This window comes from Oenanthe melanoleuca, chromosome 2 (genome assembly GCF_029582105.1).
Source record: "Oenanthe melanoleuca isolate GR-GAL-2019-014 chromosome 2, OMel1.0, whole genome shotgun sequence".
Classification (NCBI taxonomy): Eukaryota; Metazoa; Chordata; class Aves; order Passeriformes; family Muscicapidae; genus Oenanthe; species Oenanthe melanoleuca.
The window spans coordinates 95,240,091-95,257,898 of record NC_079335.1 but is presented as its reverse complement, the minus strand read 5'-3'; the positions used below and the strand labels follow the sequence as shown (position 1 = coordinate 95,257,898).

The following is a 17,808-nucleotide window of genomic DNA, read 5'->3' as shown; positions in this document are numbered from 1 at the left end:
GTTCAGCTGAAGCTTTGATGTTTTGAAATGCTCCTTAGGCCATTCTTTCTATTTCTGTTACAATCTCTTATACTTTTAGGGGTTTGCAACCCTAATAAAAGAGTGGCCTGGAGATCTGTACAACAATACAATCATAGTTCAAGCTGTAGTGGATCACCTGAAGAAAGATCCACAGAACAGGACTTTGCTACGAACACTTGCAGAATTGTGAGTACAATTTTAAAATCCTGTTACAAAAAGTACACTTAAAATAATGTACTGCAGTTTATCCATATTTGCTTAGCTCTCTTAACAGAAATCTTCTTTGCTGCAGTCTACAGAGTATTGGCTTTCTCTCCCCTCCACTCTGCTGATTGCACAGCTTAGCAATTCTTTACCCTTCCTTGTAAAGTTCACATTGAGTATGAGAGCAAATTTTTAAGCATGAGATTTGATTTCCTACTCCTCTTTTCAAAGTAAATAGCTAGCATTCCTCTTCATTCTGTCAGAAGAAACCTCTTTTCTGAAGTGTGCATTTCAGAATTACCCATGTGAAAATAAAATGATGGGGGGTTTTGCCCACTATTTAAGAAGTAGTGTATTTAGAATTACTGCATGGATGGAAATATGTGACTGGAAAATGTGCCAAAACTGATCTGGTTCGTGGTCACTTTGTACAGGGATAAAGCTCTTTGATTTTCTCAGCCTGATCACTGTGTTACTTCCATACTTCTTCTTTGAAGAAAGAAAAGTTACTGTCTATTGCTATGTTACAATCTGCCTGAAAATTTTAGGAGAGCAATGTTTTTTTAGGTCTGAAGAGTGTTCTAATTGGTTTCCAGGTGTTGAAGGGCTAGCATTTTATGTGTCTTCCCCTGTGAGTTGAAAATGGAAAATGAGAATGCAGAAAGTTGCAGGTCAGAACACAAATGAAGGCACATATAAACAGAGGGGAAATTAATGTTGCCTGATGTTTATTTCCCTTTACAAAAATGAATCACAGCTCTATTTAGACATTTATAAAATCAAGTAGTACCCTAACAAGTTTTACATATTAGAGTATGTTTATATTTTCTCTCATAAGTTATTTTCCTACACTGAAGTATGTAACATTACCTGTATTATAATCCTGTTTTTATCAGGTACACTTACGATCAGCGCTATGGCAGAGCCCTAGAAATCTATTTAACTCTGAGGCACAAAGACGTCTTCCAGCTGATCCACAAGCACAATCTTTTCAGTTCTATCAGAGACAAAATTGTTCTGCTCATGGATTTTGATTCAGAGGTATGATGATCTTAATGATTTTATATTCACATTCCTCTAGATATAATTTAACAGATTAAAAATAAATGATCTAAAGTTGGTGTTGAGGCAGAGAGTGTGTTTGCTGCATCAGAATACATTCTGAGATAAGGAAGATTGTTTGCCTAGATTGCAAAATAATTGACCCAAGGATTATTTTTTAATTTGTATTTCCATTTGTGTTTCATTTCCGTTTCCATTTGTCACTCTCAATGAGAAAAGTTAGTGTCCACATCATTTCAAGTCGTCATTGTGATTCTCAAGTGACAACATTAAATATAATTTCACACAGAGTATCATTTCACCGTGTTACTTTCTGTATTTTGAATCAAATAATGGTATTAATAAGCCAAAGAAAGGAGATGGTGAATTTATTTAGGCATAGATTAAAAGTACTTGCCATTTTCTTTTCACCACAGGCAATTAATCTGCTTCTGAAAGTTTGCAAGGTTATTAACCTAAATTCCAAAAATCAGGAAGTGTTTATTCCATGCTAAGTTCTATCTTCTTTATTTCCAGCTGACTAAAAAACCCAAGCAAATGAGTTTTGATGTGGTTGCTGGGAAGATGACCAAGTAGATCTCTTTTTTGAGTGCAATAGTTGTTTAAGCACTGTAGCTAAATATGGATCTCTACTGTTGGTGATCATCTTTAGTATGCCCATTCTAAACTATACGGAGAAAAATAAGGTGTTTTTTTTTTAATCCAATAGAATAAGTCATGTCAGGAATCTGTAGTTTGCTATTTTTTGAAAGTGAAGCAGAAGTTTGCTCTTGAAAGAGGAGGCAAAACCTGAATCCTGGTGGCCACTTGGCTTATATGGTCTTCTCTTCTTGGTTAATGGTGTTGGTGTGCAGGTAGTTTGGAGAAATCCAGTTGTGAGGCAGGTTGAATTGTGTTTCTCTTACAGTCATCACCCTGCAGTTTCCTTTTGCAATACAATAAATAGTATTTCTGCATTGTTCAGCAGTGGCTTTTTGTGACTGGTTATGATTCAGTGGGCATACTTCACCTGCAGTGTAGGTGCACAGCATTTATTGGTATTAATGAGGAAACTCTGAAGTATTCTTGAAGAATACTGCAATGCTGTGCTGTCAGGATATGCTAGTATTATGTAAATTGCCCTCTAAATTTCTGTTGCTGAAAAGAGTAGGTCTGCAATATCCATCTGACACCCATCAGTGGATAAGCATAATGCTATATAGAGTGTGAGAAAATATGTGTACCTTTTTCCTACTTGAGTTCTCTTTCTCTTGTAGAAAGCAGTAGACATGCTTTTGGATAATGAAGATAAAATTTCTGTGAGTATAACAAGTTCACTGCATGGCAGTCCCATGCTAGCTTTTATTACCTGTCTCCATTTCAATCTTGTAAATGTGATATTTATCACAAGTTTGTTTTCTTTCAGATTGACAGAGTTGTTGAAGAATTAGAAAACAGGCCTGAGTTACAGCATGTGGTGAGTATTCCTGTATTCTGTTGATTTCAAGTTGAGCTGAGTAAACTCTTGGCTGGACATTCCTTTTACAGGTGTGTTTATCTTGACAAAGTGCACCTGAAACTGAAATGTCAAAATCATCAAAGACAAATTGGTTACTTCTGCCAGTTTCCTCATTAGCATGGCCATAGCATCTTCACAATAGTTAAATGATCTTAAAATGTGTACCTGTGAGAATTTGATAACATAATGCATGCTTGTTAACCTCTCCTTATGGCATTATAGGCATTTGTCTTTTCTGGTCTGTTACTTCTTGCTTATATTCCTCCTTTTTCCCTACCCAAAAATGGGGTTGTGTCATGGTTTAGGGCAAATCTGGGAGGAAACCTCAAAATGGATCCCTCTGGAAAGCAAATTCAAGCCCCTCCACCTACTGGTTCGGGAAAAGCTTTCCTTGTAGAAAAGTGGAAAAAAACTGCTTATTTAACAAGCAAAGTATTCTCAGGAAAAAAAAAAAAAAAAAAAAAAAAAAAGAGTAATATTAAACAATAAAACCTCTTGCTGTCCTGAAAAGATGGCAAAACTCAGAAAGTCCTTGTTGTGGGTGCAGCTCGGCTCGCTCAGTCTCTATCAGTCCCTCCTGTTGGAAAATGCCGCGTCCCAGCCCCAGTGGGACACAGGTGTGAGCTCCTGGTGCTTTTCTGGGTTTTCAGTCCAGAGCAGGGCTGATCAGTTCCAAGAAAAAGAAAAGCCACAGTCCAGGAAACTTCACTGCTTAGCTACAAAAACTAATTAAAAGCAAAGGAGAGCTCTCTTGCACTGTCCATGCCACAGACAGCACAGTCCGTGAGAAGGAAAGCTGAAAACTCTTATCTTTATGTTTCTGAATACAACTGCCTCAGACCACCACTTCTCCTTCTTGCCCCCTTTACTCTCAGATCCAGTTTTAAAGGTGCAAAACTTATTTCTGGGCTAAACAGACAAATGGGGATACAGTTCAGCATCATAAAGTCACCCCACAACAGGTTACTTGGTGGGTGCAGCTATGTTTTGCTGATCCATAGAGAAAGTGAATTTATTGTCTTTCTGGAGCTGTAACTTCCGTACACTGTCAAATTGTTCTTGTCTGTACAGAATTACAATATCTGTAATATATAATATTACAATTTTACTGTAAGGCTGTGGCTCCACACTCCTATTCCAAAAGCTCCTCTTTGGTTTGAATGTGCTGTCAATGGATTACACAGTGTGTGACTGTGGGCTTGGCTGTATTGGAGAGGGAAGTTTAACTTGCTGCTGGTTACATATAAGGCTCAGGTATTCATCTGGTGGAGAGGTGGTTTATGGGTTAGAGATCTAATTATGGGAAGCAGATCTATGAAAAGTGCAGTCTGCAGGCCAAGAGCTTTGCAAAGGCAACTGACAGACCATCAGTTTACAGAAGGGATGCATACAGAGGAAGGCAAGGAAGATGGTGAATGGTCTAGAGGGGAAGCCATACAAAGAGTAGCTGAGATAATTTGGTTTTATTCAGCCTGGAGAAGAGACCGAGGGGAGTCCTTGTAGCTATTTACATCCTCTTCACAAGGGATGCCAGGGCAGCCACTGATCTCTTCTCTGGGGACCTGTGACAGGACCCAAGGGAACAGCATGAAGCTGTGTCAGGGGAGGTTTAGGTTAGGTATTAGGAATAGCTTTGCCCATTAGTGTGGCTGTGCACTGGAACAGGTAAGTGGTCACAGCATCAAGCCTGTCTGAGTTCAAGAAGCATTTGGACAATTCTCCCAGGAACATGGTGTGGTTCCTGGGGCTGTCCTGTGCGGGGCCAGGAGTTGGAATTTGATTATCTATGTGGTTCCCTTCCAACTCAGGAGTTTCTATTATTTCATTAATAATATTGAATAAATAGGTTTGAATTCTGCTTCTTTTTTGATTCCTAGTATTTACACAAGCTTTTCAAAAGAGACCACCATAAAGGCCAACGATATCATGAGAAACAGATCAGCCTTTATGCTGAATATGATCGACCAAACTTACTTCCATTTCTCAGAGACAGCACACATTGCCCACTGGAGAAGGTAAGTCCCAAAAATCTAAGCCTAGATCCTAGATTTTTGTGTCTGGTCTGTAGTTTGTAGCCTTGTGAATTTCAAGCTGTGTCTGGTACTGCCCTCTACTGCCCATGTGAGGGATCCTTTGAGTTTGTGACCACCTGCAGTTTGGTTTGCAGAGCTGACGACACCTGAGACTTTCCTTTCTCAGCTCACAGGGCAGGAATTGATGCAGAAGTTCTAAATTCACATTTGATGAGTAGCTACAACTACTAGCTATACCTACTCGTCAGTGTTTACTCATCAGTGGCTGAACAGTAGGTTATAGTTTCAAGAAATTGGCAATCATTTTGCCAAATCTAGGAGCTGTCAGTGTTAGATTTCGAAAAAACAGTTGCAGTATCTAACTATAGTTATTCTATCTTTTTATTTTAAGGCCATAAGTTTCTCTTGAATAATATACACAATATAAGTCACTGAACTAACAGGGTTAAAGGTATTTTGTCTGTATTTTGGCAAATGCACCTAGGTCTTTACACTAATATTTTTTTCTGTTTTCCTTCCTTGCTCTTCATTGTCAAATTACAAAATGCATAAAGGTAAGGCCAATCTTGAGTTGTTTCTCCTGCTTGAATTAATGTGAAATGAATGGAATTCTAAGTTTTCCAATTTACATGGTTCAGTATTTTATTATTTGTATTTGTTGCTGGTAATGGCTGAGCAAAGCAGACCTTGTGAAAGCATGCATATCCATATGCAGCTATGATGACATAGTGGAGCAGTTTTCAAGTGTAATATTGAATGCTGTGTTTTGGTTAACATTCCAAAGAAAACTAGTAGTGGTACTGGTACCTGTCTTGTTATGCATGCTTTTGTCTGCTGGAAAATACGTTCTTAAGATTGGAGAATTGGGATTTACCTGATTTTTATCTGAAACTAGGTTGACTACTTTAGGCAGTGAGCCTGAGAGGTTTCCAGCCAGAAACTCTGGTTTTTAACTTTCTTAGTTTCTGTCTTATTCATGTGGTCATGGTTTCATGTATAAGATCTTACCTGCAATTTTTTAAATTTTGAGGCAAATTAGTTTTAGTTGTTGCACATCCAGCCTCCTGTCTTTAGTGGCAGGTGGTGCAGAAAAGTGCTGTGTGAAATTGATGATGCTCATTGCTGGCACTGCTTTGCTGGAGACATGGGCTATGAGCAAGAGACTCATCAGCTTCTGGAAGGTATGGTGCAGTAATCACCAAAGTCAAGAGACAAGAATGTCAGAAAAAAAGTGTCATTCTAACATTAATGTTAAAATGTTAGCTTCAGTAAGAAGCTAAGGAGGAGAAGAAAAGATACTACTACTAATTCCATAATTATACTTCTTACCATGCATGTCATATAGTAACACTTCTTGTGACATATAGATCTTTTTTCTAAGAAAATGAAAAGGGGAGTAAAAATTTCCCATTTACCACTATATTCAGTTCCTGGTAAGCAAGTTCCAACATGGTGTATAAAGTGCAAAAAGCAATTTCTGTTTTAAAAAATCCATTCTTATTATTGCTCTAATGAAATTATAAACTCACCAAGAAGAAATAATTTACTCTAGAAGTAAGCCACTTTTATTCAAGTGCAGTTTAGCAAACACTAAAAATGAGCTGGAAGAGGCGTAGGAATGTTCCTTGTTTTCCTCTAGAGGGAGCATGACAATCAGGAAATGGCAAGGAAATGAAGACCTGGTGCTATGTAGTTTACATTTAAGTGGAGAGGGAAAATGAAGGCTGTCAGCTGGGTATATAACTTATTAGTATTATTCATACCTTCATTCACCTGAAGTATCTGGTTGGTAATTCACTTACCCCTGGCCCAAAATTCGTTGTCCATATATCTAATCCTCATAGTAACTCTTCTGAAATAATGAGAATTGGAAGGAAAAGTTAATTCCTACCTCATCTTTGATTGTAGCTATACTTTATGTATTTAAAGTTTTGAGGTACAAGTGTGAAAGTTGATGAACAGTTGTTTTTACAGGAATGCTATGAATCATGAGATTGCATTCTGTTTCCAAATTGGAAACGGACATCACATTTTTTATGGTATACCAGCCCTGCCGATTTCCTGTTGCTGCAAACTTTTTGGTAATCAGTTTGGTAGCTTTGATAATTGTGCTGGTTTCCAGTACAGTTACACTGATTGCACAACTACACTGATTCTGTATTTGCTAAAGATACTTAGCCCTCAGATTTTTAAACCAAATTTGCAAGAAATGTTTCTTCCATATTCTTTCATATTTGTTATTTTGCATTGTCTTCTTGGTAGAAAATTTGGAGGGCACTCTCTCTCCTCAAACTGTTCCGGTTACCCTGAAGAGATTTTCAGCCTTGTGTTATTAATGAATGTCAGGCAGACTTCCATCATTAAAGACCACATAAGTCTACCCACAAGAAGCAAGTCTTGATAGCAGATAACCTTAGTGTTTTGCATTAACCAACTTTTGGAGACAGAATAAAGAAGTTGCTGGTTTGATTGACATAGTCCAGACCTTCTCGTTCTGTCCCCAGATTTATTCAGCCTCAGAGAAGAATTTTAAAGAGAGTCATGGAAGTCACAGAGTTTCTCTTAATTAAAGCCAGAGGACTTGGGTGTGCTTATTAAGGGAACCTGTTTTCCTGTCAAAATGTAACTTCATGGAAAGATCACTTCATGCTTCTTGCAGCATTTGGGATCAATAAAATTTCTTGTTGCATAGTTTCCTGCATTATCTTGTCTTCTCTCTTGCCTTACATTCAAGGCTCTTGAGATCTGCCAGCAGAGGAACTTTGTGGAAGAGACAGTCTATCTTCTGAGTAAGTAACTCAGAATAAATAACTGTGCCCAATTACAATACTTTTAAACTTGTATTAAAGTTTATGGTGTGAAAATATATTGTCTAATATCTAAACCAAATAATACAATCTAGAAAATAAAACAAAGCACTGGATGGGTATAATGTCTTAACTTCATATGTTGTGTTACTGTGTTTTTTACTTGGTTTTCTTCTGGGGTTCTGGAAGTGTTGCAGAGGCTATGGGGAAGAAGTTGAGCAGGGAGGTATTTCTAATGCAATTTCCAAGAGAAGAGTAGTACTGCCAGTTTTGAAAAGAGAGGAGAAATTGAACAAATTTTTATTCTGAATGCATCTCAGAAGCTTAGTATTATCTTTTTTTGAGATGAACGATTTGCTTATATTGCTTTCTATGATTTTTTTCTGTAAAATTAGTTGTAAATTTACTCCTTCAGCTGGCCAAGAATTCTACCTCTCAATGAGAGGCATTGGAAGACTTATATGTATGTTTATGTATTAGTCATGAACAGAAAAGTAAGCATTTTTTTAAACAATCTCTGGTTCAGTAAGAAGAATATTCTGTGAACCATTTCAGTATTTAAAGAATAGTTCATAAGTTTTGCTACTTCTTCCTATTTTCCTCTTTCATGGGTGTAAGCTGTGCTATACTTGCTGCAAATTAAGAGGGCTCATGTGGGCCCTTGGAGCTTAGTTTGCACTCATACAGATACACACTCCCCCTCATGTTATATGTTGCTGCAGTTCAGAACCCCAGATATGACCCAACACATCCCTGAGAAATCCTCCAGGTCCCAGTCCAACAAACTGCCCCAAGCACTTGTTCAGATTATACTGATTTGCATTCCTACATCTGAATAGACTAGATTTGGTCTTGGTTGAATTAGTTTGAGTCAACTTCACACAAAATTCTTATTGAAACACTACTGAATACTGATGGGCAATTAGCACCTGTTATCTTTTATTTTTCCTTGCAGGCAGGATGGGTAACAGCCGCAGTGCCTTGAAGATGATAATGGAAGAATTGCATGATGTGGATAAAGCTATTGAATTTGCCAAGGAACAAGATGATGGAGAACTTTGGGAAGATCTCATATTATATTCTATTGACAAACCACGTAAGCTTTGCATGTGTGGAATGCTATTGCAACTAAAGGATTGAATTATTCACATGTATGTTAGAGAAGGCATTTATGTATGGTCAGGGAGGTGTTCTGGTTTGTGAGGCACATCACAGCTGGCCTACTGTGCATAAAAATTTGCAGTAAGGCTGTGTGAGGGTATGCTGCAGAATGAATTATTGAAAGCTTAGCATTGAATAAGCTCTGCATAATTATGTCCTTAATGACAAGGGGACAGGGTACAGTAGTATTTTTAGTTTTAGCAGAATGAGACTTTATATTTTAAGAACCCAAACTACAGTCTTCAGGTTTGATGAGGATTTTGCATACTGTGTTATTACAACTGTTTCCTTTCAAGATTCTGAAAATGAAGAGCCTACACCTTTCTTCCCCTCAGTAAAACAACTAATTTATTTTGTTTCTTTGTTACAAAGGTAAGACTGGTAATAATGAGTATGTTTTGCCTTTCATTCACTATATGAATAACTACTCCAAGTTAAAAGGTTAGATGGACTCAGAAGCATAAGCATCAGTGTTGTTATGGAGGCAGATTCAAAGAAGTTCAAATGACTAAGAAAACAGAATTTTCTTAGCTATCTATTCCATTAGTTTTTGCAACCTCTTCTGGGGCTTTCGATTGAGACTTTGAAGTCTCTCTTGGGACTTCTTTTCTGGGGGATTGGGAGTCTTGTAGAATTAGTGTTAGAATATGTGTCTTCTCATCCTTTGGCTGCTAATTTTGACAGGAAAAAGTGACCAGAATCTGCTAATCCTCAAGAAGAATGGCATTCTCAAATTACGCATACTTGAATGCATCACTAAAAGTGATGCTACAGTCAGTGACATCTTTAGAGCAAAAGGGATTCAAAGCATATTTTGAATTTCCTCAGTTCCTCTATGTTACAGTTTCTGCCTATATGCAGAGCAGCTCTAGTGATATTTCTCAGCTGTGGGGGTTGAAGAAAAAACACAGCCTTGAGTCATCATTCTAGTGGGTTTTTTAGCCAGATACTCTTCAAAAAGCAAAAGACTTCTATCGTGTCACTCTCACCAATGTTTAGAAAACACATTGAAATCAGGTTAGGTGCTTGAAAATTTGTTTTTAAACCCTGGAACTGGGTATGGAATTACTACATTAAGTAATTAATTTTTTCACTCTATGTGCTTGAATGCTCTTTTTATTGAATTAAAATGCATTATTTACTTGTGAGTTTGTGCTGGAGACTCAGTTGCGGCTTTGCTGAATACACTGGAAGTTCTGTAAATTGCCAAACTGTATCTTTCTCACTTTCCCAAAGGCTTGTATTCGAGTAAATACAGTTGCAAGAAACATACAAAGACTGTAAAAGAGATTTAGTGTTTTCACATAGTAGAAAACTGTCAAGGAATAAGCCAAAACCTGTGGCTTGTCGCCAAAGCCTGTATCTTGTCACCAAAGTATCCTTTAATCAGTTGTTTTGCTGGATTGTTTATCCTAATTTCTTTGCTTCTTGGTTTTCACAGCTTTTATTACTGGTTTGTTGAACAATATTGGAACCCACGTTGATCCTATTCTTTTGATCCACCGCATTAAGGAAGGCATGGAGATTCCTAATTTGAGAGACTCACTAGTGAAGATTCTTCAGGACTACAACTTGCAGGTAGGTGTTGCATTCTTCATGGGATACTAATTTTCAGAGAGACAGCAAACCCTCTTTGTCACTGAACAGCACAAGAAATCACTATCATGATTGTTCAGACTTTGCTCATGGACACTGTGGGCTGATACAAAACTACGACAGAAATAGTGGAAATTTCCCAAGATTTCTTGATGGCTTCTCGCCCTTCCATACTGTCATAAGCCTGGTGGGTAAGTAGAACTGGAAGCATCTAGAGTGCTTCAGCCAATTTTACACTGCCCAACTCTCCAGTATTGGAAAGTTTCATGGCCAATACTTTTTGTTCTGTTTCACGTGAGTGCAGAGGCAGAATGCAACATGCCCTCACTGAAACATTCATCAGGTGTTAGAGCCATGTGTTAAGTGAAGGAAGTTTTAAAAGCAAATTCATGTCAGTGATGCAGAATCAGTTGGTTAGAGCATGATTCTAATAATGCCAGGGTTGTGGATTCAATCCTTGTACTATGGACCATTCACTTAAGAGTTGGACTCAGTGCTGCTTCCAACTCAGAATATTCTATGCATGTGTTGCTGTTTATGCATTTTTAAAAATATGGACTGTTCACTGGATTATGGGAGTTCTTACCCCAGCACAATTATACAGATATGTGCAGTCCCCTACATGGTTGGTTCTGACACATGTTCATAAGAACTTGTAAGAAGCATACCTTTCAGTGCTCCCTAAAAGTAGCTAGCAGAGTGTGTTGCATTGCATATTTTAGATCTCCCTACTACAAAAGGAGTCCCAAACTTGAATTCTCTGTTGTGCTGTTCTGCATTGCTCTATTGTAGGAAAGATACAGAGGAATTTGAATGCCTCCAATGTGACTACACAAAGTCCAAGAAAACATAGCTCAGTAGGCAACTGAAACTCCAATTTTCTGAGCCTCAGACATTTGTTCTCCATGTGCTATTAGTCTTTCAACATTTTGAGCAAATAGATGAGCTTGATTTTTACATTAAGGTCACAGTGATATCTTGCCAGTCCAATAAAAAGCCATATCTCCTTTCAGGGCAGGGTTTAAGCCTTTCTAAGGCTTTTCCATTATTTTATTTTTATATGAACTTCAGATTATGACTTTGTCTATTTCAAAGAAGCATTTTACATTTCTTCATCTCCCAACGCTAGTTATGTGTGAGGAACCTCCCTAGATAATTAATAGATACATGTTTGCATAAAATGCATTTTGTAGCATTACTTCAGGTTTTGACTTCATAGGGTGTTTCCAAAATTACACTAGCTAAATACCATGTATTTCAACAGTTGCATGTTAATCTTGCTGCTGTCAGTACCACCATTGATCCTCCTGTTCCTGCAGTCTCATGAAATCAAAATGTAATGTTTGTTGTGTTTGCAGGCAAAATGAGAAAGTGCTGTAAGCATAGCTTCAGCTTTACACATATGCAGAGTAAATTGCGTGGCTTCAGACAAAGCTGATGGCATCATTTGGTTATTTTGGGGATGGAAGTTTAATTATTTCTTCAAATACCTTTTAACAGAATTGCTTTTGGATTAAGAGTGTGTATTTAACCTTGAGAATGATATCTAAAATTATTTACTGTTAGCATTGAAATGATTCATGGATTTCAAATTAATTGATTTTGAAGTAGAGTTGTATAGCTCTAGGGCTAAAATTTAGATTTCATAGGGATAACAGAAATTTGGGGCGCTTAATGCAATTTGTCCTTGGCTTGCTTGTATGATAGAAAAAAGTATAACCAAAAAAAGGCAATATTTCATTAGAGAAATGTAAGTTATAGTTTAAAATAAGTCTGTTCCTTAAGTGATACTGGCAATGTGAAGTGCACTGTTTATGAACAGATGGTATATCTACATTGAAATTTAGAGATCTTGTTGCTGGTCTTGCACACTCGCCGAAGCAGCCAGTTTTATAGAGGGGCTGTTTCTGCATTCAGAGTGTGCTCCAGGACAGGCTGGGACTCTGGGTCAATGTCTAAGCAGCCTCTCTTTGCTAAGGACAGTTCTGCCCTAGCAGAGCTGTTATTGCTGCCTCATTGATTGTGTTTGGTGTGTTTGTATGATGCCTGGTCATAGCTCTGCTTGTAGGTATGTTGTATAGGTTCATGCTGAGAAGTCAGTGGCCTCTAATCTGGCCTGGCACAACTCTGGCTCTTGCTAGAAACCTCCTGATGTGTAGCATGAAACATACCAGACATTTTGAACTCACTCAGAAATATAAATTTCATTGGCTAGGATTTTCTATATCTTCATCTTTTTGGATCTCAAGCTCTGTACGCATGTAAGTTTTATTGTGATCATTTTCAAAGGCAAAAAGAATCTTGTGCTAAGATCCACAAAGGAGGGGCACAGGTGAAAAGAGAACCTGCTGCTTGACTTGCAAGTCACTGCCTAACACAAAAACTGTGCTGGTCTTTTCGTAATGATGACTTCTCAAAAGATGCTACTGCTGTGCCATTATATTGTTTAATTGTGGGCTCCTTTTGCAAGCCCTGATGTGATTGTTTTATGCTTATGTAAGTATGTAGATGCAAATTTCTTGTTATGCTCTTGAGTTTCCATACCAGTAAATTTTGCTTAGGAGTGATGTGAAATATGGGTGGGAGTTAAAAGCAGTGCCTTTGATAGACTTTTGTCTTTTTGAAAACAGTCCCTTCCATCCCAGCAAAACCAAGTAAATCAAACTGAGTGGCTGCCAAAGTATGTGTGACTCACAGTATGCATTAGAGAATCCAGAAAAGTCTACTAATGCAAATTTTGTTGTAATTTTTTTTTTCATATGGACTCTTCCGTGGATAATTTTTATTAATGTTAGCAGATTGCAGACTGATTGCTTCACTTTAAAAAATTACCACCCACTAGATGAACTGCTGTCACTGTTCTCAAAAAACCTCAGCTTTGTGGTTAACCTTCGAAATCTGATCAGTTCCAACCAACCAAGCATAGCACTAAAGTAGAATTAGATATTGTTTTGGGCAAAAATAAAATATAGATCATGTACAACTTTTTTCTTAGGCTAGTGTTACTTTAAACACTACTAATTTGCTTTTTTCTCTGACATTACAACTCTGCTTTACAAGTAGGGATCTATTAACCTGCCTTCCAGACCACCCATTTATATTTTCCGACTTCAGGAAATGCAATTCTGCCATGAGCTTAAAACTGAGCACACTTCTCACTATTCCACTAAGCAGAGAAATATTTAAGTGTTTTTTTTTTAATTAGGATTAAACCTTGAAGTGGTTTATTTTTGTTTTTTCACCCCCAAGATAATTTGTCATCGTTTGAGTTAATGTATTAAAGCCATAGTGCATAATCAAATGACACTGTTTGATTGTAGTGATGAAAGTTTATTTACTGCTGAAATAATGCTGATTTTAGTGTTTATTCACAGTAACATTCACAGACAACAAATTTATGGAGACATAGACAACAAGGACAAAGTTACAGTTCTTTGAATTTTAATAGGAGAATTTATCAAATAAAGTGTAGCCTGAAGCTTTTTTACTGCTTCTGAAATCTACTTCATTGCTGTCATAAATTTATAGATAAATTAGAGATGTTGGCTTAAAGAGAAACCTGCTTACTTATTATAAATTACACATTCCTGGTGTTTTTTTAAAGTGCAAATAAATCAGCATTCTCCAGGTTTCTAAAGCATTGTATCCCACGTCTCTCTTATTTGTAAGCTTGTGAGTTAATTATAACCTGTTATACTTTCCAAATGTGTAAAATAGGTATCTTTTCAGCTTTGGTTTGTATTTGAATGAAATGTAGGAAATGCTTGTGGTATTGGAAAAGGCTTAAATACATCCCTTGTTTTAAAAAGAAATGCTTCATTTTTTTACCCTTCGTATGTCTTTTGTTAGAGTAAATCTTTGAAAGATGTTGATATTCTAAAACTCCTTTTCCCCTAGCTTTAAAATACAGAAGCAATTTGTTTAGATGTAGTACTTAGAGATTTTGTGGATTAGCCATTTTATTCAAATGCTGGCTTACTAGTTTGCTATTGAGCCTGCAGTAACTCTGATGGGTAAAGGACATTGATCCATTCACAGAGTTCACATCTATCCATTCATAATAGAACTTATGAACTAGCAGAACCCAGTGATAATCCAGTGAATGCTGCTTGAAACAGCACCTGGAAAAATGTTAGGTTATCCTCCCAAATATAACTAAAAATGCTGTTCAGACACCTTGGAGGCTCTAGAGGGCAGGTGGCACAGGGGGACATGTGCCTTATGGCTGTAAAGACTGAAAATAATGTGGTTTTTATTGTGGTAGTGATGCTATTGGAAATAATTTGGTTAACTGGCCTTGAGAAACTTGGACTTGTTTGTGGTTTAAGCTGAATCAAGGCCTGAATTTATTCCCAGAGCTTTGAGTATACCCTTTCAAATTAGCTGCATACTGCAGTGCTTTTCATTAAAGATCATGTTAGGCATTTGTAAATCAAGACTGTTTTAATCAAATGGAATGGTTTATGCCTAATATCTTCCCTAATATAGCCAGAAAACAAACTTTTTTTTTTTCAATAACTGTTTTGGTTTTAGCAGTTTTCATTAATTTTATGAAAGGCATTATTTCTGCCTGAAACTTCTTTCTGTAGCTGCATGATGCTGTCCTGCTTGTGCTCACAGTTGTGCTTTAAAGGATAAATAAAATTCAGTTTCATCCTCAGTTCTGTTTCTTCTTGGAAAGTGGTTTCATCACAGATTCATGCCCAATGTCAGTTTTAACTAGTTCAACTTAACCTTAGGGTGCACAGTTACCTATTTCTACTCTCTGTTAATGAAGCTCCATCTCTCGACTCCAAATTCCCTTTCCTTTCTCTAATTCTTAAATTATCAATTTTTGAGATCTTCAGAGCAATTTCTACAGAAGTGTTGAGATTTATTGTTTTGAGAATAGACATTTGACATTCTGCATTGTGATTTTTCTTTTTGTATAATAATGGCTGCCTACTATGCCATTTCTAGCAAAATAAAGTCTGACAGTCATTAAGTGTGGTATGGAAAGATCTTAGTGCTGTTTAAATAATGGGAGAAAGTGCATATTTCTTAAAAGATATGTTTTATCAGGTGTTTATGTTACCCCTGGGTTTTAAGGCATCAAACAGTATTGAGATTTTTCCAGTGATGTAGTGGTGTCTGTTGTTTCTCTCTTCATTTTTCTTTCTTTTTAATGATTTTTTTTCCTATTAGCATACTGTATTTTAATTAAAAAGTGCTAGGACACACATCTTCCCATTGTATCTTTGTTCTGCTTCTTTCATTTAACATGGTGACAGCACCAATGTTGTCAGAGTTCAAGAAACATTTGGACAATGTTCAGAGGCACATGGTGTGATTCTTGGTGGTGTTCTCTGCAGGGCCAGGAGTTGGACTTGACAATCCTTGTAGATACCTTCTAGATCAGGATATTCTATTACTCTATTCTTGTTTTACTCCTTTTACTTCAACATGGGGAGGTTTCATCTGTCTGAGTGCACTTAGCAGAGACTCTAGTCTATAGCCAAGGCCTCATCCCCTCCAAGTTGGGTACTTATTCTTGGAATACAATTTGTTGGTTGAAAATAGTTTGAATCAGGTAAGCACTCTTTCTGAAACACAGTCTGATTCAGTGGTGCTTGCTAAAAGTTTCTTGAATTTTTTTCAAACCTAGCAACATTTTTCTTTATTTAAAACAAAATTTTACAGTCTTTGTTGCCTTTGGATGAAGTTGGCAAGGGAAAGACATAGCCAGATTTTTCCTGAGATTATCAACAGATGAAAATGATTAATTTTCTGAGTGTTTGTCTTGTAGATTTGCATTCAGTTGCTGGTGCTCTGGAATGTTTTATAGCTCAATGTCTCTAATATTATCAAAGTGTTATTCACCCATTGATATGCCAAATTTAAAATTCTCATAGTGTTATTCAATGTTAATTTTTTTAACGTACTTCAGATTTGCAGTGTTTCTGCATATCATTCTTAGCAGTGTGTCCTTATTATTTCAGAATGTGTATGTGAAAAGGTAGAGTTTTGAACAGGGTCCATCTGTCTGTAAAATCTATAATTGTATTTTTTCTTTGGTATTTGCATCTTAGCCCTTCTGTAATATAAATGATCAGAAGAAAAGAATGAACATTGCTTCTTTATACCTCTGTTTTAGTAGGGTTGGTCACATTATAATTGACTTTGAGTACCTTTGGAAAGCCCTTTTCAAAGGAATTGTTGTCTTGGAAAAAATTTCCAAACATCAGTCTGGGAGGAGGAAGAAAAAATTCCAAAAGACTTACATGGATTTTTTATCTTTCTATACTTGCTCTGTTAAGTATTGTGAAATAAGGCTCTGTGTAATTTTTATGCCCTTATTTCTTCTGTGTTTCAAAACCTTTTCAGGCAATGACGTGTCAATCTAATGAAAAATACCAAATAAATCAAAAGGTATCTGAGACTTTTGCTAAAGAGGAATGAACTAGGGACCTTTGATTAGTTGCATTGACATTTAATATTGCTTATTAAATGACACCTCAGCAGGATGTATGTATGAAAAAAATATCTTTTGAATTACAGTGTTCATGAAGGTTTTATGATTATCAAATATCTTTTCTGAAGAAGAAAGGAAAGATACAGGAAGAAGTTTTGAAATGGTTTGGAAGTTAATTCTGAGGGGCACTGTAAAAATTCCTCTCTGTTGTAATTTGTTAACACCATCTCATAGAAAGATGTTCATAATTTATTATAATAGTATCTCTGTAAAAAATTTTATTTCTTGATGTTTGTGTTTGTTGTTGTTTTGTGGGCTTTGCGTTTTTTTTATTGTGGGCTTTTCATTTAGGTAGAGGTGATGGCAACAAAAGGTTCTTCCTTCACCTCTTTTATAATACCTTGAAAAGTTTTAAACATTCCTTGCACTCACTTTGGCAGCAGAAAGAGTGGTGACTTGTTGAGATAGTTGATATGCCCACCTCTTCAACAGCCACTGTCTTTTATGTTCTTTGCACCAACAGATCTTGCTGCGGGAAGGTTGCAAAAAGATTCTCGTTGCTGATTCTCTTTCCTTACTGAAGAAAATGCATCGAACTCAGATGAAGGGTGTTCTAGTGGATGGTGGGTACAGAGGAAACATGATGGCTTTCAAGCTTGGTTTATATACCTCCTGACTCTGCTTTGGAAGCTGCCCAAAAGTCTGCTTTACCTACCTTATCTATAGAGTGTAGGAGGATGCTAGATGCTTTTTCCCCTTTGCAAAGGAACTGCTTGTGTCTCAAAAACTACATGACACAGCATGCAGCTTTTCTCCTGATCAATCTCTGCATAGCCAGTAGTGTATTGAGTCCTGCAGTTTGCCTGTAAAGGTGAAAATGCTGTTTAGTGCCAACATGGACAGTCAGATGTTAATAATCTGCATCTAAAGCAAAAGATACAAGAAGGTTGTCATAAACAGCTGAAAATATTTTGC

General features: G+C 36.9%; 1 protein-coding gene across 2 annotated transcripts in view; it reads left to right on the top strand.

The window, feature by feature from the left end:
• Positions 1–17,808, top strand: part of VPS41 (VPS41 subunit of HOPS complex) — a 106,563-nt gene that overhangs the window by 84,871 nt on the left and 3,884 nt on the right. For both annotated transcript variants that reach the window (XM_056483806.1, XM_056483807.1), the window contains 9 exons: positions 80–207; positions 1,122–1,266; positions 2,544–2,585; positions 2,693–2,743; positions 4,663–4,800; positions 7,553–7,607; positions 8,581–8,721; positions 10,228–10,364; positions 17,357–17,456. In XM_056483806.1, the coding sequence (XP_056339781.1) occupies positions 80–207; positions 1,122–1,266; positions 2,544–2,585; positions 2,693–2,743; positions 4,663–4,800; positions 7,553–7,607; positions 8,581–8,721; positions 10,228–10,364; positions 17,357–17,456 (937 nt within the window). The remainder of the gene's footprint in view (positions 1–79; positions 208–1,121; positions 1,267–2,543; positions 2,586–2,692; positions 2,744–4,662; positions 4,801–7,552; positions 7,608–8,580; positions 8,722–10,227; positions 10,365–17,356; positions 17,457–17,808) is intronic.